The sequence below is a fragment of the Cyanistes caeruleus genome, unplaced genomic scaffold (assembly GCF_971803275.1).
Source record: "Cyanistes caeruleus unplaced genomic scaffold, bCyaCae1.hap1.1 HAP1_SCAFFOLD_229, whole genome shotgun sequence".
Taxonomy (NCBI): domain Eukaryota; kingdom Metazoa; phylum Chordata; class Aves; order Passeriformes; family Paridae; genus Cyanistes; species Cyanistes caeruleus.
Window position 1 is genome coordinate 60,418 of NW_028256012.1, and position 25,581 is coordinate 85,998.

Sequence of the window (25,581 nt, forward strand, 5' to 3'; positions counted from 1 at the left end):
GGATGACCTACAGCCGGAGGTCCCAGCTGACCATCCACCAGATGATCCACACTGGGGAGAGGCCCTACGAGTGTCTCCAGTGTGGGAAGAGGTTTCAGACCAGCTCCAGCCTCCTCCAGCACCAGCTGATTCACACAGATGAGAGGCCCTTCCACTGCCCTGACTGCAGGAAGGGCTTCAAGCACAACTCCAACCTCATCAAGCACTGGCGTATCCACACTGGGGAGAGGCCCTATGAGTGTCCCCAGTGTGGGAAGAGTTTCAGCCACAGCTCTCACTTGACCCAACACCAACGGATGCACCGGTAAGGGAAGCCCTGTGAGTGCCCCAAGTGCAGGAAGGTGTCCATGTGCTGCTCCGGCTCCATCCCCCATCAGAGGACCCACGCTGGGCAGGACCTGATGACCCACGTTCCCAGTGATCTGTGTTGGGAACACACTGGGCTGGTGGTCATTTTGATTTGGCCCTAATTTTCTTTTGATTCATCTTCATCCCTTTAAAACAGACAAAATTGGAGTAAAAGTCTACAGATTCATCAAAGGCATCTAAAACATCTCTTTTACTAGTGCTTGAAGGGAATCTGGTATTCAGGGAGGTAATGGGGAGGGTTTTGGGGGTATTTGGTGTATTTGTCTCCATCTCTTGGCACTCAAGGAGATGAGCGAGTTCTATCTGTCACCTCAAAACCACTCAGTGCCATTGAAATCTACTCAATCCCACCCAAAATTACTGGATTCCACAGTCCCTCAGGGTGTGTTGCCTTAAATTTTAGCTTTCATATTTTTCAAATTCTGCACTGCCTAGGTTTGTAGTTTTGAACTTCCTATTAAGTGCTAGTGAGCTCTCTTCAGAGAGTAGGTAGACAAAACAATTCCTTTTCTAGCTTGATACCAAGGACAATTGTTACAAGTTCCATGCCCAGAAGCATGAACAAGGGTGGACTGAAGAGAGAAAACAAGGATGGGACTTCCTCATCTGAAGCTGTAATTGGAAATGAATCCAAATATGCAGATGGACCTAAACTTCTAAAAATGTGAGACCTCATGATCACTTGTCCATTTTTGTGACCATTTCTGGTCCATTTTGGGTGTAGCCCTGTCCAGGTTCTTGTACTGCCCAAGGTGTATCCTTTAAGGCCTTTTAATAAACTTTATTCTTAACTCTGTGCAGCCTCTGTTCTAGGTCAGCCTTCTGAAGGCATCAGGTGGAATGGGGTTGGAAGGGGATTGGGTGAAGTGGGATGCAGATCAGGAGGGGTGAGATGGGCATTGGGTGGGGCAGGATGGGTGGGATGGAGTTTGGGAGGTGTGAAATGAGGGAAATTGGGCTTGGGAAGGGGGTCTTGATGTCAGCAGGGATGGGATGGGTTGGGGTTTGGATTGGGGAGGTGGGGTGGGGTCTGCAATGAGACAGCCAAAGTTTGGGGATGATGAAGGGAGGGGGAGGCCATTACTGAGTGAGTTTTTGGATATTCAACGTTCCTGAAGAGATTTTGGGGTATCTCACGTTTCTGAGGCAGTTTTGGGGCACTCCCCAACTCTTGGGGTGTTCCTGAGAGCAGCTCCATGGAGCCCCATTGCCAGGGCTGGTTGCCATGGGCACAAGCTCAGAGCTGTAGCCAGAGTGCGTTGCCTCAGTGCTGGAGAGCAGAGAAATGATGAATGGCCCCAGACATCTCCAGGGTGTGTTTGGGGGCAGAGCAAGTTCTGCCTGTGTGGGGCGGTCACTGCCCCAGCCCAGCCACTGCAGCCTCTGCTCCAGCCCCAAAGTGGCTGCCAAGCCCCTGGCACCCCAAAAACCCCAGCTGGGAGAGGGAGCAGAGCAGGTGAGGCTGTGACACGGGTGTGAAACTGACATGTGCCACGGCCCTGGAGCTCACAGCAGCTGAGATGGCGCTGGATCCAAGGCTGACTGTGGATCTCTGTCCCTCTCTCGCTTCTCCTGACTTCAGTTTTCAAAATCTGGATAGCTTGAAGTTGGATGGGTTGGACGAGTTGGCTCAGTCAGTGCTTAATGAAGTGATTTCCTCTAATTGCATGCAGCTTTATGATTTTCCGAGGACCTCATTCTCTAAAGTTTGCAGCTGAAAGTTTGTTCCCCATCCTCCTGAGAAGTTTGTTGTTTTCTCCCATGCACTGCCTGAGGGGATGGAGGTACCTCAGGTCCCTTTCCAGCAGGGCCCGAGCGAGCTTGGGGCACAGCACAGGAACTGCAATGCTGAGCCAGGCCTGGCTGGGTTGGAGGAAGCAGAAAGGCCAAGCCCTGAGCCCAGGCCTGGCCCAGCAGGGCCTGTCCCTCACGGGTGGCTCGGGGCTCTTTGTGGGGCAGTGGGATGTGAGGGGCAGCAAGGACAAATGCCATAAACCTGCGAGCGCTGCCAGCCTCCTCAGGGAGGGCCGAGGGAGGAGCAAAGACCTTCCTGGGGCTGTGCCCTGGGCCAGGAGGGATTGTGCCAGTGGAGTTGACCCTAAATTTCTTCTCCCAGGCAGCTTTAGGACACGAACATGAAGAAGCCAGAGCCAACTCTCAGCTTTCAACAGTCCTCCAGTAGAATCCAGTGTGGGGAGCAGCCTGGGAGCAGGGTTTGTGTGTCAGGGGAGGGGAATTCAGAGCCCTTTTCTCCCCCATGGCCTGAGGGTCTGCATTTTCAATGGCCCTGCAGCTGCCAAAGGGGCCTTTTTCACCCAGCTGAGAACAGTTCTGCTGATAGCCTGTCCTAAACCTGATTTTCCTGCAAATTTGCCAATGAAGCCTAATATTTTGTAGCCCCAGGTCTTGTGTGCATGCAGGTGTCTCAGCTGAAGGGTGGAACAGCTCTGCCAGGTAAGAGTTCTCTTTTTCATGGTGGATTTTTGGGGTTTTTTTTTAAATTAACTGCCCCTGTGAGCTGTGGGCAGAGCTCTGTAACTGTGTGTGACACTTGTCTGTGGCACTGTGGGGGTGGCCAAGGGCACCTTCCCCGAGCTGTGTGCAGAGGAATCCACAGCAGCCCAGGCCGGGGGTGCTCAGTGGCCGCTCAGTTCCGCTGACTGGACGCGGCTCTGGCCGCTTCCCTTGGAGCGTCTCCAGGGAGGGAACGCTGGGGCTGCTGGCCCGGCTGTGCTGTCACTGCCAGGGGAACGCTGGGGCTGCTGGCCCGGCTGTGCTGGCACTGCCAGGGGAACGCTGGGGCTGCTGGCCCGGCTGTGCTGTCACTGCCAGGGGAACGCTGGGGCTGCTGGCCCGGCTGTGCTGGCACTGCCAGGGGAACGCTGGGGATGCTGGCCCGGCTGTGCTGTCACTGCCAGGGGAACGCTGGGGCTGCTGGCCCGGCTGTGCTGGCACTGCCAGGGGAACGCTGGGGCTGCCCCGCTCCTGCCCCACCCCATCAGCTCTGCCAGCGCCTCCAGGGGACACAAAGGCTGAGCCCAAGGGTGAGAGTTGCACAAGGGGCTGAGCTGGCATCTGGGACCCATTGGGATCATGGAGTGCAGCCCCCGGCCCTGCACAGACACCCCAACAATCGCAGCCTGTGCATCCCTGGCAGCGCTGGCCAAAGGCTCCTGGAGCTGCGGCAGCCTCGGGGCCGTGCCCATTCCCTGGGGAGCCTGGGCACTGCCCCAGCCCCCTGGGGGGGAAGAAGCTTTTGCTCATCTCCAGCCCAGCCCTGCCCTGGCCCAGCTCCAGCCGTTCCCTCGGCTCCTGTCCCTGCTCACCTGGGCAGAGATCAGAGCTTGCCCAGAGAAGCTGTGGCTGCCCCTGGATCCCTGGAAGTGTCCAAGGCCAGGCTGGATGGGGCTTGGAGCAGCCTGGGATAGTGGAAGGTGTCCCTGCCATGGCAGGGGGTGGAATGAGATGAACTTTAAGGTCTCTTCCAAGCCAAGGCATTCTGTGATTCTGTGATTTTGGGGGAGATGCTGAAGCTCTGGCTCAGCTTTATCTCAGCAAATGTCTGGAGCCAGCAGCAGCCATGGGTGGGATCATCTCCTCCTCCCTCTCGCTGTGGCTGTAACTCACCCAAGGGAAGTGTCATAAATGAAATAGAAATTTGGACAGCTAGGGCTATTAAATTAACAGCAGTTTAATAACAGGAAAAAAAATTATACCATTTAGTGAATTGAATACAAGAATACAATTTAATAAAAGAATACAATTTAGTGGATTAAATAGCAATTTGATATAGAAAGAATACAATTTAGTAAAAGAGTACAATTTAGAGAATATATTCATATATATATACATATATATATATATGAAAATATATATATACATATATATGAATATAGCTTGCCAGTAATTAAGTATGATTAAAGCATAAGCAAGACTGACCGGGGTACAGGGAGGGCTTCTCACCCTGCCTCAGGTACAAAACAAAGCAATTCAAACTAAACTTATATACTGTATGCTTATATTCATTCATGTTTCCAGTAAGTCTCCTCCAATTTATGATGCTTTAATTTTACATTACTATTCTTCATGGTGCATGTTTCACTTGTTGCTAGGGGGTCTTCAGTCTTCTTTTGGTGGTCTATTGATGAAGGCTTACACACATCCTCGTTGTCCTCTGGATAATCTTACAGGCTGTGTGTGCATACTAAACATTGTGTTATGTAAGTGAGCATCGTGCTCCACTAATTAATCTTACCCTTCATAATGTTCAGGTCCTGTGCCTAAAGTCATTCCAACTTTATCCATCTCATGGTCAATTTTCTCTTGGGACATTACTTATCTCAAAACTACATCCTCTATCTTAATTTTAACATGTAACATCTGTAGAGGGGTACATCTGCCTTGTAACACTAATTCCCTTGATTGCTTCTAATAATAACTAATTTCAAATAATAACTTTCCAAACAGTTACAATTTAGTTAGCACAAATCATTTCCATTTATCACAAGGGGATTCACGGAGCTCATCCTGATGGATGAGGAAAAGGGAGTGGGAACTCAGCAGTGAGGAGACCGGAGGGCTGGAGAGCAGCTCTGAAAGACACTAAACTCCCACCAGACTTCTGAAACATTGCTGCTCTTCAGCCAGTGACAGGATGAGTCCCTGAGACTGGGGCTTGGCCTTCCTCGTGGTGAGGGGCATCAAGGAAGGCTGCAGTGTGATGGAGACTGTGATGGGCTGGGAACTCACTGGGGGAAAGGAGGGAGCAGTTGTGAAGTAAAAGGCAGATGTGGGACAGAACTGTTCAGAAAAGGGCTGAGCTAGAGCTTGAGCAAGATGAAAAATGTCATTTGGGGTCATCCCAGATGGATTTCATTTCAGAAATCATGGAACAAGTTTAATTTTTGGGGGGTGTCATGTTTTCCCTTGGAGGTGGACACTCTGCAGACTTGAGCTGCATTGCCAAAATGCTCAGGTCTCTGCTGCAGGTCACAGCGTTTCTTCTTTGGCTGATCCCGGCCCGGTGCTGAGCCCAGCAGAGCCCTGGCAGAGCCCAGAGCAGCCTCAGCATCCGCAGAGCCCGGCTGCAAGGAGAGAAAGCAGAAACCGCCCGTCAGCTGAAGGCTCCTGTCCCCTTGTCCCAGCCAGCCGCGGTGCCCAGGCCATGCTGGCCGTGCTCAGAGCTGGGCCCAAAGCTGCCCATCACTGCTGCCTTGGGGAGCAGAGCAGGAGGGCAGGACATGTGCCCAGCCTGCAGCCAGCCACGGCAGATCCAGCCCCTCAGCAGCTGCCCAGAGCGGGATGCTCCTGTGCCCGCTGCCATCTCCCAAAAGCTCTTGTCCCAGCCATGCCAAGGAGATGAGGACCCACCTCACACCATCCGCTGCCACAAGAAAAGCTGGTCCCAAACGATGTCCTCAGTCTTCTCCAAGGGCACGGCCCATCCACGCCACAGCTGGTCCCAAGCACTTCCTGATCCAGACTGGACCCCACCTGGAATGCTTCCTTTAGAAAAACAAACAACAAATTAATGAAAATAGGTTACAGACAAAAAGGGGAAACAAGAAAAATGGTAAAAAATCTTATGTCTGTCAGGAGCTTGAGGAAGGCCCAACGCCTACATTCTGGGGAAAAACCCACCCATGGGTGAGGGAAGCCCATGCTTTCTCCCTTCCCCCTGCACTGTCCCCCAAAATCACGGTGATCCCAAAGCAAAGCAGGGGAGTGGAGCAGCCCAAGCCCTTCCTTGCCTGCACAGCAAAGCAGCCGTGCTCAGGTTCTGGAGTCCCACCTGTGCTCCTGCCATGGGGGTTTGTTTGTGTCGGGCTGGCTGCCCCAGCCCCAGCCCGGGGCACGGTGGGTGCTGGGGGCTGTTGGCAGGGCCAGGATCCCACTCCCATTTCGTAACCACCCCAGCCCACGTCCCCAGCCCTGCCAAAAACCAGCTGGGCAGCCACTGAGGAATCAGTTGCATCTGCCCCAGCAAAGGGGAAGCCTTTGGTTCCCAGCCAATGCACAAATGTGGGAGCATCCCCCTGGGTCTGGACTTACCTGAAAATTCTCTGTGGAGCCTGGCTTTGAAGAAGGTGCCAGAATCAAAGTCCATCATCGCCAGCTCCCGCTGGCCAGGTGGAGGAAGAGGTTGTCATCCTTGCTGTTGTCCTCCATGTCTCCAGCAGCAGCAGCAGCAGCCCCACCTGGTACAGCTTCTCCAGGGGCTCCTTCTTCCCTGGGGTGACACCAGGCTGTCAGGGTTCTGCCCAGGGCCCGGCTGTCAGTGAAGCAGGACAAGCAAAACCAGCTCAGATGGTGCCCACCAGTGCTGGGCAGAGCAGCTCAGCTCCAGCACAAGGGCTGTGTGTTCCCATTCGATGACCCCAGTGCAGTGACACAGGCAGGACAAAAAAGTCTGGGTTTCTTTGCTGCTGATTGCCAGGGCATGTGTGGAGCTGTAACTTACCAGGTCCCTGCATCACTGTGCCCGTGGCTCTCTCCCTTCTTCTAGGGCTGATGAATATCCTGCATCCAGGGATCACAGGACAGGTCTTCTAATGAGGGCCTGTCCAAGGAGTTCAGGGATAAACACCACCTGATCAGAATCTGGCAGTCTGGGGAGAGAAACCACAAACCACTGGTCAGTTGGAGAAGGCTCCTGTCGGCTTTGCCCCACTATTCCCGTGCCCAGGCCACGCTGGATGTGCTCAGAGCTGAGCCTAAACTTTCCTATCAATTCTTTGTTATGGAGGAGAGCAGGAGAGCAGGACATGTGCCACCTCCTCAGCAGCTGCCAGAGCGGGATGCTCACGAGCCCGCTGCTGTCTCCCAACACTGGTGTTCCCCCCGTGCCCAGAGATGAGGATCCACCTTGGGAGAGCCGTTGTGGCAGCGGGAGCTGGCCCCATCTGATGTTCCTGCCCCTTCTGAAAGGGTGCTCCCCGCAGACCATCTCGTGCAGCAGGATGCCCAGGGACCAGACGGTCGCTGCCTCGCCATGGTACCAGCCGAAGTCGTTCCATTCCGGGGGGCTGTATGACGGTGTTCCTATGGAATATGGATGGAGCTCATCAGGGGGATGCTGCTGCTCCCAGAGCCTGGCCCCAGCATCCCTGGGCATGTGGGGGCTGCCCCAGTGGCCCATGGGGTGACCTGCTGCCCTCTCGCCAGCACCTGGGACTTGGGTACAAACTTGGGGTTGGAAAAGAAGCCACTGGTGCTGGAAGAGGGCAGCAGAAACCCTGGCAAGGCCTGACCATGACACACAAAGGGAAATACCCACTCAGTGCTGGGGAAAAACCATACCCACATCCTCCCTGCTGGCATTGCCCAAAAAATATCTTGAACCAAGGCAAATCAGGTGAGCAGAGCAGTCCAAGCCCATTCTCACCTGCACACCAAACCAGCAGGTGCACAGGTTCTGGCTCCCCCTCTCTGCTATCCCCACCCACGGGGGATTTTGTCAGTCTGGCTGCCCCAGCCCCAGCCCCAGTCCTGGGAGAATCCTTCCTGCCACACCCTGGTTGGGCCAGGAGATGTTGGGCCAGGAGATGCCAGGACCAGGATCACCACCCCTGTGTGGGCTCACCTGCAAATTGAGTGTAGGCTGTGTCCTGCAGGTAGGTGCCACAGCCGAAGTCGATCAGTTTTGCCTCGCCGGTGTCCAGGTCTACCAAGACGTTCTCAGGTTTGATATCTCGGTGCAGGACCCCGCAGCTGGTGCAGTGCCGCACGGCCGCCAGCACCTGCTGGAACAGCTCCCGCGCCTCTTCCTCGGACAGGAACCTCCGTGCCCGAATGAAACGTCGCAGGTCCTGACACCGCTCCGGGCGCTCCAGCACCATCACGATGGTGTTGGGGAGCTCAAACCATTCCAGCAGCTGCACCACACCGGGGAAGCCTGTGGACACCTTGTCCAGCAGCACTATCTCCAGGGGTGCGCTGGTGCCGTCGGGCTGCGGGAGGAGCACGGTGCCGTCAGTGGGGCTGAGGCCGTGCCAGGGCTCGGGAAGCCCTCAGCCAGCCCGGGATGCTCTGTGCCCTCCGCTGGCCCCACGCCCGCTCTCCCTCCAGGTGTCCTGGCGGCTCCCACCCTGCCGGGCCCCGGCTCATCCCCGCCCGGCACGGCCCGGCTTCTGCCGCCGGCCCCGCTCACTCACCAGCTCGCCCCAGTGCCGGACGCGGTTCCGTGGCACCTTTTTGATGGCCACCTGCAAGCCAAAGGGAACAGCGGATTCAGCTCACCGCCCACCGTGTCCAGCCCCATCCTCCTCCTCCGCCCCCTCCTCCTCCTCCGCCCGCCGCCGGCCCCTCTGCTCACCGGGAGTCCGTCCGAGAGCCGAGTGGCCGCAAAAACTCTGCCAAAGCCGCCGCGCCCCAGCAGTGACCCCACTCGGTAGCGCTGCTGCAGGGCCTGCTGCGCCTTCCCTGGGGAAGAGACGCGGCCGTCAGTGCTCGGCCCGGGGCCAGGAACGGCCCCCGAGCGCTCCCCGAGCTCCCCGGGCCGGGCACCCGCAGGCGTTCCCTCATTGGAACGCGACAGCGGCGGAGCTCGGGCCGGGGAAGCCGCAGCGGAGGCGGCGGCAGCGGCCGCACCGCCTGTGTCCTCCGCGGGCCCCGGGAGGAGCCGGGGCCGGGGCCGGGGCCGGGGCCGGGGCCGGGGCCGGGGCCGGGGCCGGGGTCGGCCCAGGCGGAGCCAGAGGGCGGTAATGCCGCCCCAGCCCCTGGCACTGATGCCCGCCCAGCACAGCCAGAGCCAGGCGAAGAGGAGACCTCGGCGGGATGGGCGGGGACGGGGCCGGGGCCGGGGCAGCCCCGCCCGGGGCCGGGGGCGGACCGGGGGCATGGCCCGGGCGGGCACGGGGAGAGGGAAACTGGACGAAAAGGGGACACAGGAAAAGGGAGACCGGGAGAAGATGAGGGACAGTGGGAGAGGGAGAGGAGACACAGAAAATGGATAAAATCGCTTCTTTCGCTGCTGCCGCCGCTGCTGCCGCTGCTGCTGCTGCCGCCGCTGCCGCTGCAACTGAAGCACCGGGGCCGTTTGTCCCCGTGTCCGTTTGTCCGTTGCCCGCTCGGCCCCGCCCCGAGCCCCGCGCTCCCCGGGCAGCCCCTGAGCCTGGCCAAACACGGCAACTTTGCCCTGCTGAGCCAAGAGCCAGAGTCTGGACTCCTGCACAGGGGCACAGCAATGCCCTTGGCTGCTGCTGTGCCTTGTCCCTGCCGAGGCTCAGACACCGTCTGAGCACATTCCCTGAATGCAGAATTTGTACCTGAGCCAAGCACTGCACTTGTGTCTCCAGCATTGCTTTCCAAGGAAAACAGGGCAAGGCAAACTGGCTATAGCTCAGGGTATTTTACAGTGTCTAAAACTTGCCAAGTCTCAGATCTTAGAGGTGAGAGCCATTTGGAATGAATGGGATGGAGAAACAGTGCAAGATGGAAAAGGGGAACATAAAAATAAATAGAGAAAAATAGTAAAAAAACTTAGTGGTTGTTTCTTTGGATTTTATTTTAATTTCTTCACAAAGCTATTTCAGTTTTCCCAGAATCTTCTCCCCAGTCCCATCTGTTCTTTCCAAAAACCTGTCCTGGAGAACAAGGCGCAGCTCCTGTCACAAGATGTGTCCCCAGCTGCAGCTTCTCTTGGCTTCCCACACTGTGAGTGCAGCACAACTCTTGCAGCAAAGCAGGACAAATGTTTGAAGAACTTGACAACTTGTTCTTTTCCTTGTGCACAGGGGAGTTGTGCCATTGGTAAGGTTTTCATTGTTCCTCTTCTACCCAAAGAAAACATGATGGGCTGCCAGGAATTGTTGGGGAATACAAGCCTGGCTGAATGTGGAGAAAGAATCTCCAGAGCCTGCAGCCAGCAGTGGAGAGCTCATCATTCCAACAGCCCCATGGACATCTGGAAAGTGATCTGGAACATGAAGATGGGCTGACAGAGGGAGTTTGTTTCTGTGTTCAGTTGAGATGATTCTACATCTCTTGCACTGGGAGAAATCAAGAGCACAATCAGTTGATGATAAGCAGCAGAACATGATAAGCTGGACCTGTCAGTGGATGAGAGAAAGAATGTGAAAAGGAGAAATGCAGGGAATGACTTGGTGAACTTTGTGTGTAAGAAGGGTCATTTTTTCCTAATAATTCCCAATTCATTCCCTTTGCTTTTATCCTTTTAACAAGGCCAATTGCATCTCAGATTCCCCAGGAAATGAGAACCCTGAGCTTGTGGAGCTGCCTGAAAGGTGCCCTGTTCCTTTTTCTTCTGCTGCTCAGAAGAAACAATGAAGCGAGTTGGGAAGTTCTGGTTTTTCTTTCTCCTGGTGGATTTTTTCATTTTATTTGCCACTGCAGAGGCAATTTCTGTGATGGCCTCTGTCAGTTGATTCTATTGCAGCAGCAGCAGCAGCAGCAGCAACAGGGCTGTGTTTGAGCACTGCAAATGTGACCTGTGTGGCTTTAATTCCCCTTGACTTAGTGCTCAGGGACTTGGGAGCATTTTGATCTGTACTGATCATGATGCCTGAAACAAAAATCCTGAGTTCCCTGTGACAAAAGCACAGTGGGTAGCACTGATTGAAAGAGGCAATTGCAGCTGTACTGCTAAAATTCAAGTGGCAAGTAGAAGAGGGGCAAGAGCAGCCAGGATCTACAATTGCCAAGGCCAAGGCACCAACAGCCTCCTGCTGTCGCCTCAGGGTGAGTAAAACAGGGCTGAAAACAGCGCTGGAGCCCGATCCTTTCTTCCTCTGAGGGCTGGCTGAGGGCAGCAGAGGCGGGCCCTGAGGAATCAGGGCTGTTTGCGGGGGATTGTTGCTGTAGGCCAGCATTGCCCTGGCAAAAGCCCTGGGAAGCCGAGGCAGGAGCAGGTGGGAAGGGCCGGCGCTGCTGCTGCTCCTGGCCGGGAGCCCCGGCCGGGCCGGGCCTGCGCCCGCTGCGCTGCGGCTGCTGCTGCTGCCAGAGCCGGGCGGGACTCGGGGACAGGGAATGGACACGGGGGGACAGCAAAGGCCTTGGGGGCTGCAGGGATGTTGGTGCTGGGGCCAGCGCCAGCACAGAGCTTCAGCCCGCAATGAAGCCCGAGGGAAACGCTGGGGAAAGGCTCCATTCAGCCTTTCTTTACTCGGCGCTGTGAAGGGACCGAAATAAAAGGAGAGTGAGCAGGGCCCGACCCCTTCTCCTTTGGGAGGAGCCCCTGGGGCTGTGAGGGGCCGTGAGGGGAAATGAGAGGTTCTATGGGGCTGTGAGGGGCTGTGAGGGGAAATGAGGGGCCATGAAGGGACATGAGGGGCTGTGAGAGGTTCTATGAGGCCATGAGACGTTCTGTGGGGCCATGAGAGTTTCTATGGGGCCATGAGGGGCTGTGAGGGGCCATGAGGAGCCTCAGCCCTGGCAGGAGGGGGTCCCACCATGTCCCCAGGGCAGGGCAGCCGTGAGGGGCCACAAGTGCAGACGTGGCAGCAGAGCGGGCTTGGGGCACCTCTGGGAAGGGATGAGACCCTTCCCCAGCTCCAAACCACTCTAACCCCACCATTAAAAGGATTTTCCATCTTTAGAATCCACTGGCAACTTGGAAATGACTGTACAGTTTAATCACAGTGGGAAAAGCAAGGGAAGTTTCCCAGTGAGTGACATCCAGCCATTTTTATTCATGTCTAAGATTTAAAAGTCTTGACAGTGAAAAGTAATACTAATAAATAATAATAACAACAAGAACAAGAAATAAAGCCCTGAATCCCAACAATCAGCTCAGAAACATGTTTTTGTTTGTAATAGATTAGTACTAAAGAAATAAATGAAATAGATTTAATTTGTAATTCAGACATGTTTCATCCTTTTCCCAGTTTCTGGTCCCCTTCCTCCAGGGTCATTTCCTTTACTCACCCACTTTCTAATAGGTAGAAGGGAGTTAAGCACACTGGAAAAGACAACAGCTCCTGTTTCCAAGGGAAGCAGCCACCACTCCAGGGAACCTGAATTGCCCCCAGGCACTTGTGTGCACTTGAAGGGTGAGCAGGTGTTGGGGACAGAGATCTCAAACTCCTTCTAAGGCTGTGAGAAACCCACAAGTGGCAAAGTATCATTGTGGGTCAGCTCCTGCTGAAATTCCATTCCCCCACACCCTCCAAATGGGCAGGCAGGGCTGGGCTCTGGCAGGGTTCAGTTTTGAGTGCCTTGTGCTCCCTGGCATGGAAGTGATCCTATGAACTCTGGTACTGATGGATTGTGGAATGGCTGCTGAAGGAGGAGGGGGAATCTCAGCAGACAGGAAAGTCTCTTCTTCTCCCTTCTCCCTGCAGAACCCCCTCTCCAAAGAGAAATGCCTGTGCTGGGTTTCCATGGCACCCCTTCCCTCAGCCCAGTGTCTGAGCCACTGTGTGCTCTGCAGGAGCCAAAGCCAGAGCAGTCCCAATATCAGTCACCCCACGGTCCCCACACAGCAGGAGAAAGCACTGCTTGCAGTGGGGCTGCTGATCTGTGACCCGTCCTGGTTCCATCCACCCCACTCCTCTCAGCCACAGGCACCAGAAGGATCCCAGGAAAGCCACAGTGCTCTACCAGATGCCAGGAGCACTCCCTGCTGTGGCCTCAGGGATGCTGGGTGACCTCGTGGATGAGGATCTGTGGCTGCTGATGGAATGTGTGGATGGAGGCCCTTGGCAGGAGGTTGTTGGAGACACGTGTGGGGCTGAAGGAGAGATGGCAGCTGTCAGTGGGGAGGGCAGGGACCCCGCTTGTGAGTCCATTGCCTTGGACACCCTCAGCCACAAGATGTCCAAGGAGTCACACAAGGCTTTGGCACTCTTAGCCTTCTTTCCCCCAAGTTCCTGCTTTCTGTACATTGACAGTAGAGAACCTTGCTTGTTTCTACAACTAGAATAAAGGTCCAAGATGGAACAAGCCTTGCTGGTTTTAGTCAGAAGCATCAGTGACCAAAAGTTGTATTTCCATTGGTTTGGTCACTTCTTTGTTCCTTCTCAGTGTTCAGGCTGGGCTGTGGGGTGTCCTCATTTGCTGCATTTTCTGAGTTCCTCTTGGATCCCTTGAGCACCAGGTTGTGCCCTCTGAGGATCCTCTGTGCTCCTTGGTGACCCAGGAGAACCTTCCAGGCGGTTTTTGGGGGAGCTGCTGCTGTGATGTCACAGGAACGTTGCTGTGTCCTTGTGGTGTTCCCGTTGCTGTGGGGCACAGAGGCCTCAGTGTCAGAGCGGCTCTGGGCACCTGCTCATTGCCTGAGGATCCTCCTGCCCGAGGCATTCTCAGCAGCCAGCCCAGCCCCTGACGGGTGTCCTTCTGTCCTGGCAGGGGGACAGACAGTCTGCAGACGTGTGCAGCACAGCCAAAATGATCCAGCAAGTGGTTGCTGCAGGTTGCACTCTGCACTCTGTGGCTTCTGATGGGTATTTTTTAACCCACTGGGCCCCTAAGTCGAGGATTTCCCCAGGTGCACCATATGTGCCTTTGGGATTGCTGTGGGCTTTGTGTTCTTCCTTTGGAACTGAGGTGATTTTGAATGAAAATTGCCATTAAGATGCCATTTATCTGGGAGAGCTCCTGCCAACAACTTCTTAGAAAGGGGTTGTTTGTAGCCAGCAGGGTGTGCACAGCATTTGGAATGGAGCCTGGGGGGGTTCTGTTCCCCAGAGAAGAGTCTGTGGCAGTGAACCCTGGCATTCCTCCCTCTGTTTGCTGGTCCAACCAAAAACTGGACACAGCCTTGTATTTTGTGCTGTTCTCTTGCTTGCTGTGTGATCCAAAAGGACTGTGGCTCCAGGAGGGAAGTTGTGAAAGCAAAATGCTCTCTTGGCATTGACTTGTTGTGTGGGATTTTCCAGCAGAGGCAGCTTTTTCTCCTAACAGCATCTGGTTCAGGTGAAGGTCCCCTCACACATGGACACTGCACAGCTCCTTCTTCAGTGAGCAGGAAAGGAACCTTTGGTGTTCAGAGATCCCAGTTGTTCCCTTTCAACACCATCATGAGCCCAGTAAGCTCCAGTATGATCCTTGTCACATGGCAGCACTCCCAGGATGGTCCCACTTGCCTCTGGCTAGATCAACCCAGTCAGTCCCAGTATGATGCCATTGGCTCCCAGCATGCTCCCAGTTGCTCCCAGTCACCCCCAGTATGGGGGATGATGTGCATGGTGTGTTCCCAGTCACTCTCAGATACTCCCAGTATGAGTCCAGTCACTCCCAGTATGATCCAAAATTGGATTGCTGGGAGTCCTCATGGAATCCTGGAGACCATTGTGACACTCTAGGGCCCCATGGAACCGTGGTGACACCAGGTTGGCTGGGAGTGTTGATGTGCTGCAGGGTAGGAGGGCTCTGCACAGGGACCTGGACAGGCTGGATCCAGGGCCCAAACCCAACAAGGTGAGGTTTAACAAGTCCAAGTGTCGTGTCCTGCACTTTGGCCCCAACAACCCCTGCAGTGCTCCAGGCTGGGGACAGAGTGGCTGGACAGCAGCCAGGCAGAAAGGGAGCTGGGGCACTGATGGACAGCAGGCTGGGCATGAGCCAGCAGTGTGCCCAGGTGGCCAAGGAGGCCAATGGCTCCTGGCCTGGATCAGGAACAGTGTGGCCAGCAGGAGCAGGGCAGGGATTCCTCCCCTCTACTCTGCACTGGTTGGGCAGCACCTCGAGTGCTGTGTCCAGTTCTGGGCCCCCAATTTAGGAAGGCCATGGAGGGGCTGGAGCATGTCCAGAGAAGGGCAACAAGGCTGGTGAGGGGTCTGGAGCACAAGTCCTGTAAGTGATAGTAAAAGGTCTCAAAATCTTAGAAAATTCAGGGACTTAGAAAGGAAGTTAGGTTTGGAAAGGCCTTGGAAAAGTAGGCCCTGGGAAATGTTAGGCCTTGTACTTGCTAAAGATCAGGTCAAACTGCACCTGTGTAGTCAGTAGATGATCATGATACAATTGTTAGATATAAATGGATATAATTATTGTTTAAAGAACATGAGGAACAATGTGAGGGGGCATGGGGGTATCACGAGAAATCCATGCTTAGGTAAAAACAATGCTTACAATAGAACAATGTAAGTTTAGTAATTAATATGTGAGTTATATAATGATAGAGTATAAAAGATGTTTAGTTCCAAACCAAGATGGGTCAGATTTGGGTCTGTGTACCCCTGACACCCAGAGCTCTTAATAAAGCACCTGCATATGATCATTTGTGATTATGTGTGTTCCTGAACACTAACCATTTCATCAGATTTTCCAGGAATTTTGTGAGATATTTGTGGGATGTTTCTGGAATTTGGTGGGATTTTGAGAAGATTTAGGGAATTTAGTGGAATGTTTCTGGAATTTTTTTGGATGTTTCTGGAATTTGGTAGGGTTTTGAGAAGACATGAAGAATTTTGAGGTATTTTTTAGATTGTGTGGAAATTCGTAATAGTTTTGTGGGATGTGTCCGGAATTTTGTGGGACTTCTTTGGAATGTTGTGGAATTTTCTTAAATTTTGTGGGATTTTGAGGAGACTTGAAGAATTTTGAGGGATTTTTCTTAGAATGTGTGGAAATTTGTGGAGATTTTGTGGGATGTTTCTGGAAATTGGTGGGGTTTTGAGAAGATTTCTGCAGTTTTGTGGTATTTTTTTCAGGAATTTTGAGGGATTTTGAGGAGACTTGAAGAATTTTGTGGGATATTTCTTAGATTTTGTGGAAATTTGTGGAGATTTTGTGGGATGTTTCTGGAATTTGGTGGGGTTTTCAGAAAATTTAGGGAATTGTGTGGGATTTTTCTGCAATTTAGTGGGATTTTTCTTGAATTTTGTAGGATATTTTGGAGATTTTCTGAGAGTTTTGTGGAATTTTGAGGAGACATGAAGAATTTTGAGGTATTTTCTTAGGTTTTTGTGGAAATGTGTGGGGATTTTGTGGGATGTTTCTGGAATTTGTTGGGCTTTTGAAAAGATTTCCATAATTTTCTGGGATTTTTCTGCAATTTTGTGTGATTTTGTGGAGACTTGAAGAATTTTGTGGGATGTTTCTGGAATTTTGTGGGACTTTTTTGGAATGTTGTGGAATTTTCTTGAATTTAGTGGGATTTTGAGGAGACTTGAAGAATTCTGAGGGATTTTTCTTAGAATGTGTGGAAATTTGTGGAGATTTTGTGGGATGTTTCTGGAATTTTTTAGGCTTTTGAGAAAATTTAGGGAATTTTGTGGGATGTTTCTAGAATTTTGTGGGATGTTTCAGGAATTTGGTAGGATTTCTGTGGTATTTTGTGGGATTTTTGTGGAATTTTGAGGGATTTTGAGGAGACTTGAAGAATTTTGAGGTATTTCTCTAGATTGTGTGGAAATTTGTAATAATTTTGTGGGATGTGTCTGGAATTTTGTGAAATATTGGGGAGACTTGAAAAATTTGGGGGTCCCACCTGACCTGTCCGTGCACCCCCAGATTTCTTCCACAGCCCCCCTGTGATGGTGGAGGGTGGGGGCCGAGTGCTGGTGCCCCCCTGCCTGCAGCAGATCCAGCGGTGAGGGCAGTTCGGGGGGTCCCTCAGCATTTGGGGTCCCTGGGATTTGGGGTGACTCCCCGGGCCCCCCAGGATCTCCCTGAACACGCTGACGCTGCCCGTGCGCAGTGAGAAGGTTCAAACCCGGCACGGGGTCCCCAGCACTGCCACCCGCATTGCCCAGGTACCCCCAAACCTGCCGAGAACCCCCAAACCCCCCGGGACACCCCAACCTCCCCTGATCCCAAACACAGCCCTGGATGCTCCAAAAACTCCCCAAAACCGTAAAACCCCATACAGACATTGAGAAGGTTCATACCTGGCATGGGGTCCTTATCTTCATCACCAGCAGGTTCCCCAAAACAGCATTGGGACCCCCAATTCCACCCCCGGGATCGCCCAAATTCCCCCATCAGGACCCCTGTAAACCCCCTTGAGAACTCCCAAGAAGCCACCATGGCCCCAAAAACACCCAGAACTTCTGAAAATCCCCAGGAACCCCTCACAAAGGTTTGCACCCAGCATGGCGACCCCATCGCCTTCATCGGCATCACCCAGGTACCCCCAAACCCCTCCCGGGACCCCCAACCCCTCCCGGGCTCCACTGCCGGAACCAACGGGAGCGGTGTTGCCCTTTTAAGAGGAGTTACAGTGGGACCCGACAACACCGGGGGCCCTTAAAGCGGCCATGGTAGAGAGAATCCCCAAAATCCACCCTGGGGGACAAAACATCCCCTACAGGGGCTTGGGGTGGGGACACCCCTAAAAATGTCACTTAAAGCCGTCATGATCCCCCCTCAAAAGGGGCTTGTGGGGCTGCAGCCGCACAAACACCCTAAAATGGGGAGGAAAAAACACCCCTGTAGTGGTGGGATCCCCCCAAAAAACCTGAAAAAGAGAAAAACTCCTCTTGAGAGGGGCCTGAAGACCCTGAAAGGCCCTGGAAGAGGGACAAGATCCCCTCCTGTGCTGGGGCCTCCCCGAGCCGGGAACTCTCCCGTTCCTGCACTCGGGGGAGCCCCGAACGACGGCGGCTCCTGGGCTGAGCCCCCCTCAGCCGGGGCTGCGGGGGGAACTGGGGGGCCTGGGACGGGGCTTGGGGCTCCTGGGGTGAACTGGGGGACCCTCAGTGCTCCCACCTCCCCCTGTTCCCCTGTCCCGCCCCGTTCCCATTGTTCCCCCAAAGCTCCGCTGCCCCCAGCTCGGTTTGGGGGGGACCCAGCCCTTTCCCATCGTGTCCCGGCCCGGCCCCGCTCACCCGAGGGCTCCGAACCACGCACAGGGACAGAGGAGGGACAGAGGAGGAGGAAGAGGAGGGACAGAGGAGGAGGAAGAGGAGGAGCAGGCAGAGGAGGCTCCACCTGCGCTCCCCGCTCTCTGCATCTGCAGCTCCTTCGGGACCATCGCCCCCCATCCCGCAGGTGCCTGGGGAGGGGGAGCTCGCCCCAAATCCCCCGGGGCTCCCTGGCTTTGGGGTTTTTGGGGGGGATGTTTGGGGATGGCAGGGCTCCAGAGCCGAGCCGCAGATGCCCCTCGGGGGCACCCCGGGGGTCCCCGGGAGGTGTTTTTGGGGGGTCCCGGTGGCGGTGGCGGCAGAGCCCCGGCAAAGGGGCCGGGGGGATGCGGGTCCGGCATGGCCGGGAAAGGGGTTCGGGGCTCCCGGTGCCGGCAGTGGCTGCTCCCAGCATTGCCCAGTTGCTCACCCCGTGTGGCTCCAGTTTCCTGTGCACCCCACTATAAGCCAAATCACTCCCAGTCATTCCCTATTAGAGTACAATTTGTCTCCATTTTATCCCATTTTTCCACATTTTTATCCAATTTTTCCCCATTTTTATCCCATTTCTTTCCCATTTTTGCTCTATTTTTTCTAATTTTTATCCCATTTTCATATAATTTTCCCCTATTTTAATCCTATTTCTTATTTTTCCCCAATTTTTTTTCCCATTTTTTTTCTTTTCCTCTCAATTTTCCCCTTTTTTATCTCATTTGTCCTCATTTTTTCCCATTTTTTTTCCTATTTTTCCTCCATTTTTACTCAAATCATCTCCCATGTTTTCCTATTTTTCCCATTCTTTCCATTTTTAATCTATTATTTCCCCATTTTATGCTATTTTTGCTCAATTTTCTCCCAGTTTTTTCCCCATTTTTACTCCTATTTTCCCCGATTTCTTCCAATTTTCCCCCATTTTTGCCTCATCTTTACCTTTTTTTTCCTACTTTTGTCCCAGTTTTCCCCATTTCCCCCCTCTCCCATTTTTATCCTGGTTTTATCTTACTTTTCCACAATTTTATCCCAATTTTCTTCCATTTCTTTCTCCTATTTTTCCCAATTTTTCCTCCATTTCCATCCCATTATCCCAAAATTTTCCCTATTTTTATCCCATTTTTTCCCATTTTTTCCCCCCATTTTGGCTCCATTTCTCCCCATTTTCCTCCATTTTTCCTGACATTTTTCTCACTTTTCCCCTATATTTTTGTAGTTTTCCCTAACTTTTCCCCATTCTTCCTCCATTTTTATCCTATTTTTCCCCATTTCCCCCTATCTTCCCCATTTAATTATCCCAAAAATTGAAATTTGGGGTAAAAAAAATAGAAATTTTGGTGGGAAAAAAGGGTGCTTTGGTGGCAAAATTTCATGAATTTAAATCACAGCTTTCCCATGATTTTTCCATGATTTCCAGCCAGAAGGAGGTGTGGGATTCATCCCAATGTTGTGGAAGCTGGAAGAGGACCAAGCCATCAGTCTTCCAAAAAACCTTGAGCAGCTCATCCGCAATTCCACCTTTCCCCAGTCCCTGGATTCTCAGGTCTGGAAATTCTTCTACGACCTCCCAGGTAGGCAATTCCTAAAATTCCATGGAAAAATGGGATAGGGGGATTTAATCCTGTTTTTTTTCCTGATTTTTCCCATTTTTTTCCCATTTTTTATCCCCATTTTATCCTGATTCTTCCAGATTATTTTCCTCTTTCTTTTCCTCGTTTTGTCCCAGATTTTCCCAATATTTTTTCAGATTTTTTCACTCTTTTTTCCCCCATTTTTTTCTGTTTTTTCCTAGTTTTTTCCTAATTTTCCCTTGCTTTTTTTCTGATTTTTTCCCTCCTTTTTCTCCCAAATTTTCCCATTTTTTTCCAGTTTTTTATCAAATTTTCCTGATTTTCCCCTGATTTTTCTCTCTTCTTTTCCCAAATTTTTTTATCTTTTCCCCAACTTTTTCTCAAATTTTTCCCTGATTTTTCTGTTTTTTCCCATTTTTTCCCTGATTTTTCCCAATTTTTTTCCTGATTTTTCCCCCAATTTTTTCAATTTTTTTCTGATTTTTTTCAGGTTTTATTCCCTTTTTCTTTTCCTGATTTTTCTCTCATTTTTCACATTTTTTTTTCCTGATTTTTCCCCCTGATCTGTCCCAATATTTCCCCATTTTTTCCAAATTTTTCCTAAATTATGCTTGTTCATTTCCTAAATATTTCCTGGCTTTTCCCCAATTTTTTTAACATTTTCCCAGGTTTTGTCCCCCAGGTTTTTTTCCTCATTTTTCCCTTGATTTTTTTTTCTCTGATTTTTCCCAATTTTTTCCACCATTTCTTTTCCTGATTTCCCCCCATTTTTCCCTGATTTTTCCCTGTATTTCCTAATTTTTTTACTGATTTTTCCTGGTTTTTTCCCAGGTTTCTTTTTTCTCTCTTTTCTTGATTTTACCCATTTTTTCCCAATTCTTTTCCAATTTTTTTCCCGATTTATCCCTTTTCCTTTCCCAATTTTTTCTGGCTTTCCCCATTTTCTTCCTGAAATTTTTCATTATTTTTTTCTGATTTTTTACAGATTTTTTAATCCTTTTCCTGTTTTTTTCCCTGATTTTCCCCTGATCTTTCTTTTTTTTTCACATTTTTTTTCTGATTTTTTTGCAAGCTTTCTCAAACATTTTTGTTTTTTCCTTGATTTTTCAATTTTTTTTCCGAATTTTTTCTTGATTTCGCCTGATTTTTCCCAGGGTCTTTTTGGCTTTCTTTTCCTGATAGTTCCCTGATTTTTCCCATTTTTTCACTTTTTTTTTTTCCATGCCTTTCCTATTTTTTCCTGATTTTTCTATCTTCCTTTCCCATTTTTTTTCTAGCTTTTTCCCAATTTCTTCTCAAATTTCCCTGAGTTTTCCCTGATTTTTTCCCAATTTTTTTCCCATTATTTTTCTACTATTTTTAGATTTTATGCCTCTTTATTTTCCTGGTTTTTCCAAGTTCTTTCCCAGTTTTTCTCCTGATTTTCTCAGTTTTTTCCAATTCTTCCTGATTTTTCCTTCTTTTCCTATTTTGTCCTGATTTTTTTCCCCATTTTTCCTGATTTTTTTCAAGATTTTTTCCACTTTCTTTTCCTGATTTTTTCCCCAATTTTTCCCATTTATTCCTTGACTTTTCTCTTTTTTTCCCAAATTTTTCCTGATTTTCCCTTTTTTTTTTTTTTTATTTCATCCTGTTTTTTTCTATTTTTTTCCCCTGATTTTTCCCTTCTATTTTCCTTTTATTGATCCTGCTTTTTTTCCCATTTTTTCCCCAATTTTCCAGTTTCCTTCACACTCCCAGTCTGATCTCAGATACTCCCAGTCTAATCCCAGTCACTCCCAGTCTGATCCCAGTCACTCCCAGTCTGATCCCAGTCACTCCCAGGATGAGGCCAGTGGCCCCCAGTTGCTCCCTGTCAGTGCCAGTGTGACCCCAGTAGCCTCCAGTGTGATCCCTGGGACTCCCTGTCTCTCCCAGTATATCCCAGTCAGCCCCAGCACGCTCCCAGTCATTCCCAGCTCCTCCCAGTTGCTCTCAGCATGATCCCAGTTGTTCCCAGCCACTCCCAGTCAATCCCAGTATGATTCCAGTCACCCTCAGTGGGATCCCAGTCTCAGCCAGCAGGGACCCAGCTGCTCCCACTGTGATCCCAGTATGATCCCAGTTGAGTATGATCCCAGAATAGTTGCAATTCTTCCCAGTTGCTACCAGTGTGATCCCAGTTGTCCCTGGAATAGTCCCAGTCCATCTCAGCATGGTCCCACTCACTCCCAGTTGCCCCCAGTGTGGTTCCAGCTGATCCCAGTTGCTCCCAGCCACTCCCAGTCACTCTTGAGTGCAGTCCCAGTTGCTGCCAGTATGGTCCCAGTCTTGCCCAGCATGGCCCAGCTGCTTCCACTGTGATCCCAGTTAGATCCCAGTTGCCCTCAGCGTGGTTCCAGTTGCTCCCTGTTTCTCCCAGTGTGATCCCAGTTGCACCCAGTAGCCCCAAGTATAGTCCCATCCCCTCCCAGCATGGTCCCAGTCACGCCCAGTTGCTTTCAGTTGTCCCCAGCATGGTTCCCGTTGTTCCCAGTGTGTTCCCAGTATATCCCAGTTGTTCTCAGCATGTCCATAGCCATTCCCAGACACTCCCAGTAACCCCAGTCAGGTGCTTGTTATCCCAGTATTATCTCAGTCACACCCAGTATATCCCAGTCCAGCATTCCCCAAATTCACAGTCCCCCACCCGTGGGATCATCACCCCCCCCATCCCAGCAATGACCAGGGAGGGGGAGCTCGTCCCAGATATCCTGGAGGGTCCCTGGGTTGGGTTTTTGGGGAGAATGTTCAACGAATGAAGAACTCCAAAGCTGAGCAGAAAATGCCCCTTGGGGGGTCCTGGTGGCAGCTGCTGGCAGAGGCAGCCTGGAGGAGCAGAGCCCTGTGTCCCCCAGGACCCCCAGAGAAGGGGAGCGCCACAATTCACAAGACCCTCAACAGCCTGGAGAGGGGTCAGGGGGGGTCTCCATGGACCACCTGCACCCCCAAGAAGAGAATAAGGGGAGAAGGGACCCTGGGATCCCAAAAACCTTCAACATCCCTAAATGCTGAGATAGAAATGAGAGGAACTTTTTGGATTCCTGGCACTCTCAGAAGCAAGGGGAGGGCAGGGACCAAGTAGATGGGGGACCCACAGTACAAGCGTGACCCCCAGCAGCTGGAACAGGGGGGAACCCATGAACAGCAAAGGGGAGAGACCAGATAAGGGGAACTCCTGGGAGGCGTTTTCAGGACTGAATCTTGGTGTTTAGGAGGTTTATATGGGCACAAGGTGCCCTGTGACTTCTAGAGAGGGCCTTGGGCAGGAGGAACCCCCTGTTCCAATGTGCTCACGAATTGTATTTTTCCCCAAACCAGGATTTCCCATTCCCAAACCTTGGCCAGATGGAGAAGCAGGCTGTGTGGAAGAGGAAGATGCCATGGGACACCCAGGCAGGTGAGGAGGAAGTCAGTGCCCCTTTCCCCCTCTCTCCTGCTCCATCTCCCAGCCCAGCCTGGCCCCCGGCTGCAGGACAACCCCGCTGCCGACGCCGTCCTGCCGGGGACGCACTGGGGGGATCTCCTTCCCCTTCCCTCTGGCATGGAGGCAAATCCCATCCTCTCCTTGTCCTTGCTCCCCCAGACAAGGAGCTGAGGATGGAGAGCAGGGAGGACAAATCCCCATGGCAGAACCTGGTGGAAGAGGCCGTTTTGAGCAGCTCCATGGCTCAGGAATCCAACAGGGAGGAAAATCCCCAGAGATCCTGCAGGAGGAGGGGCTCCAAACCCATCCCAGGGTGCTCTGAGGAGGAAAGACCCACCCTGTGCCAGGAAGGCGGCCGGAGATCCAGCCAGGGCTCTGAGCTGGTGGTCCATGAGCAGCTTCAGGATGGAGAGAAGCCCTACAAGTGCTTGGAGTGTGGGAAGAGCTTCAGCCAGAGCTCATTCCTGATCCGCCACCAGATGATCCACACTGGGGAATGGGCTTACGAGTGTGGGGAATGTGGGAAGGGCTTCAGCTGCAACTCCGAACTCATCATTCACCAGCGCATCCACACTGGGGAGAGGCCCTATGAGTGTCCTGAGTGTGGGAAGAGGTTTCAGAGCAGCTCCACTCTCCTCAGGCACCAGCGGATTCACACGGATGAGAGGCCCTTCCTCTGCCCTGACTGCAGGAAGGGGTTCAAGTACAACTCCACCCTTGTCAGGCACCGGCGTATCCACGCTGGAGATGGCCATACAGGTGTCCCCAGTGTGGGAAGAGCTTCACCCAGATCTCTAACTTGACCCAACAGCAACAGAGGCACTGGTAAGGGAAGCCTCTGCCTCGAAGGTTGGGCCCTGCGAGCCCAGGAAGAAACTCCATCCTGGGCCCCTCGTGAGGTGACAGCCCAGGGATTTCTGATTGGGTTTGGGCCCCTGGGGTTTTTCCCTTGCTGTGTTCCCAGTGGTCCCTGACCTTGAACTCCACCCTGGTTCTCAAACCCCATCTCCCTGCCTCTGTTTGGGGCTGTCTCTGGATCTGAGTTTGTTCCTGAGCTGAATAAATGTTTTCCTGAGCAGAATCCCATCTCGTTGGTGTCCCCGACTGGTTCCTGGTAAATGTGGCCTCCGTGGAGATGATGTTGCGGCCCCGGAACGCAAGACCCCAAAAAATTGAGACCTGCCCCCAGAGCCCCCCAAAATTCCCTAAAATTCACCCAAGTCCCCCAAAATTCCTTTAATTTCCTTAAAATGCCCTTTTTGTCCCCCTCCAGGACCAGGTGCCTCGGCTGGATCTCAGGGACAGCCCCAGGAATTTGGAGGGGGTCTCTCCTCCCCTGCCACTCCCAAGAACCTGCTGCTTTTGGGAAAAAAAAAAAAATTCTTTGGATTCAAGGAGGGGTTCCCCCATTTTTGTCACATTTTTTGGGGGTTCTCCCCCAAATTTTATCCTTTTTTGTTTTTTGGGTTTTTGTTTTTTTTTTTTTTTTCTATTTTTTGATGGCTTTGGCATTCTTCAAAGTGGGCTTTTTTTGGAGAGGGTTCCCACAATTTTTTTGAGGGGTCCCTCAATTTCTTTGGGGGGAATCACCCCCTCCCTCAATTTTTCCTCTGTCCCCCTTTCCCCAAAATGGGGTGGGGGTGGTCTTTTTTTTCTTTTTTTTTTTTATTTTTACCTTTTTTCCCTTTTTTTCCCCTCTTTTTATTTATGTGCATTTAATTTGGGGGGACTGGGGCAGGAATTTTGGAGAGGTGTCGCCAAGGGTGCTGGAAAAGTTGGGGGCACTCCCATCCCCAAAAAAATGGGAAAAATCCCAGGAAATCTGGGGTTTCCCCCCCTACCCAAAGTGTGAAAAATGTGAAATAAAAAATTTATGTTCTCAGCTTTTTGGTGATTTTTGAGGAAAGGAGTTGCAATTTTGGGGGGCTTCTTGGGAGGGGTCACTGTTTTTTGCAGGGGATCTCCTGAGTTTTGGGGTGGAATTTGGGAAATTGGGGGGAATTTGGGGGTTTGGGGGGGAAATTTGGTGTTTTGGGGAGAACTTCTGGTTTTTTAGGGGGAGGATTTGGGGTTTTGGGGGGGAAATTTGGGGGTTTTGGGGAAAAATTTAGGGGGTGGGGAGAATTTTGGGGGGAAAATTTGGGATTTTTGGGAAAATTTGGAGTTTTGTGGGAAATTTTTTAGTCTTGGGAGGATCTGGGACTTTTGAGGGTGTATGGGGGGTTTTCGGTTTTGGGGGGGATTTGTGAGGAATTTTGGGATTTTGGGGGAGGAATTTGGTGGTTTTAGGGGGAAATTCAGGGCTCCTGGGAGAGGTTCTGATTTTGGTAAGGGGGATTTGGGGAGAATTTTTTTGGTTTGGGGGAATTTCCATTGATGGGGAGGGGTCCTGCTCCCATTGAGGAGGGGCACTTTGGGGAGGCCTGAATTTGGGGAGGGGTCTCAGGGGGGGATTCCCGATTTT

At 51.9% G+C, this 25,581-nt stretch overlaps 2 protein-coding genes across 3 annotated transcripts; one reads left to right on the plus strand and one right to left on the minus strand.

The window, feature by feature from the left end:
• Positions 1-488: 488 nt before the first annotated feature.
• Positions 489-17,362, minus strand: LOC147645562 (serine/threonine-protein kinase pim-1-like). Its single transcript, XM_086874460.1, has 6 exons — positions 17,344-17,362; positions 8,684-8,790; positions 8,523-8,573; positions 7,952-8,318; positions 7,175-7,410; positions 489-494 (listed from the first exon to the last, which is right to left on the minus strand). Exons 1-6 carry the CDS (start codon positions 17,360-17,362, stop codon positions 489-491), a joined length of 786 nt encoding a protein of 261 aa, XP_086730586.1.
• LOC111944894 (uncharacterized) lies at positions 16,852-24,999 on the plus strand. Of its 2 annotated transcripts, XM_086874463.1 has the most exons (4): positions 16,852-18,258; positions 19,519-19,672; positions 23,012-23,090; positions 23,277-24,999. In XM_086874463.1, the coding sequence occupies exons 1-4, from the start codon at positions 17,606-17,608 to the stop codon at positions 23,918-23,920; spliced, it is 1,530 nt and encodes a 509-aa protein (XP_086730589.1). In that variant the 5' UTR covers positions 16,852-17,605; the 3' UTR covers positions 23,921-24,999. The 2 variants fall into 2 exon arrangements, with proteins under 2 accessions (XP_086730589.1, XP_086730591.1); XM_086874465.1 differs by lacking the exon at positions 16,852-18,258 and having other exon boundaries at positions 19,542-19,672.
• Positions 25,000-25,581: the final 582 nt, after the last annotated feature.

Excerpts from the sequence above, each read along its gene's own strand:
- LOC147645562 (XM_086874460.1), bottom strand. Across the intron at positions 8,319-8,522 it reads TCCGGCACTGGGGCGAGCTG|CCCGACGGCACCAGCGCACC; the intron begins GTGAGTGAGCGG and ends CTCCTCCCGCAG. Across the intron at positions 7,411-7,951 it reads AGCCTACACTCAATTTGCAG|GAACACCGTCATACAGCCCC; the intron begins GTGAGCCCACAC and ends CATATTCCATAG.
- LOC111944894 (XM_086874463.1), top strand. The coding sequence starts at position 17,606 with ATGTCACTTAAAGCCGTCATGATCCCCCCTCAAAAGGGGCTTGTGGGG. Across the intron at positions 18,259-19,518 it reads CATCGCCCCCCATCCCGCAG|CCAGAAGGAGGTGTGGGATT; the intron begins GTGCCTGGGGAG and ends CATGATTTCCAG. Across the intron at positions 19,673-23,011 it reads ATTCTTCTACGACCTCCCAG|GATTTCCCATTCCCAAACCT; the intron begins GTAGGCAATTCC and ends TCCCCAAACCAG.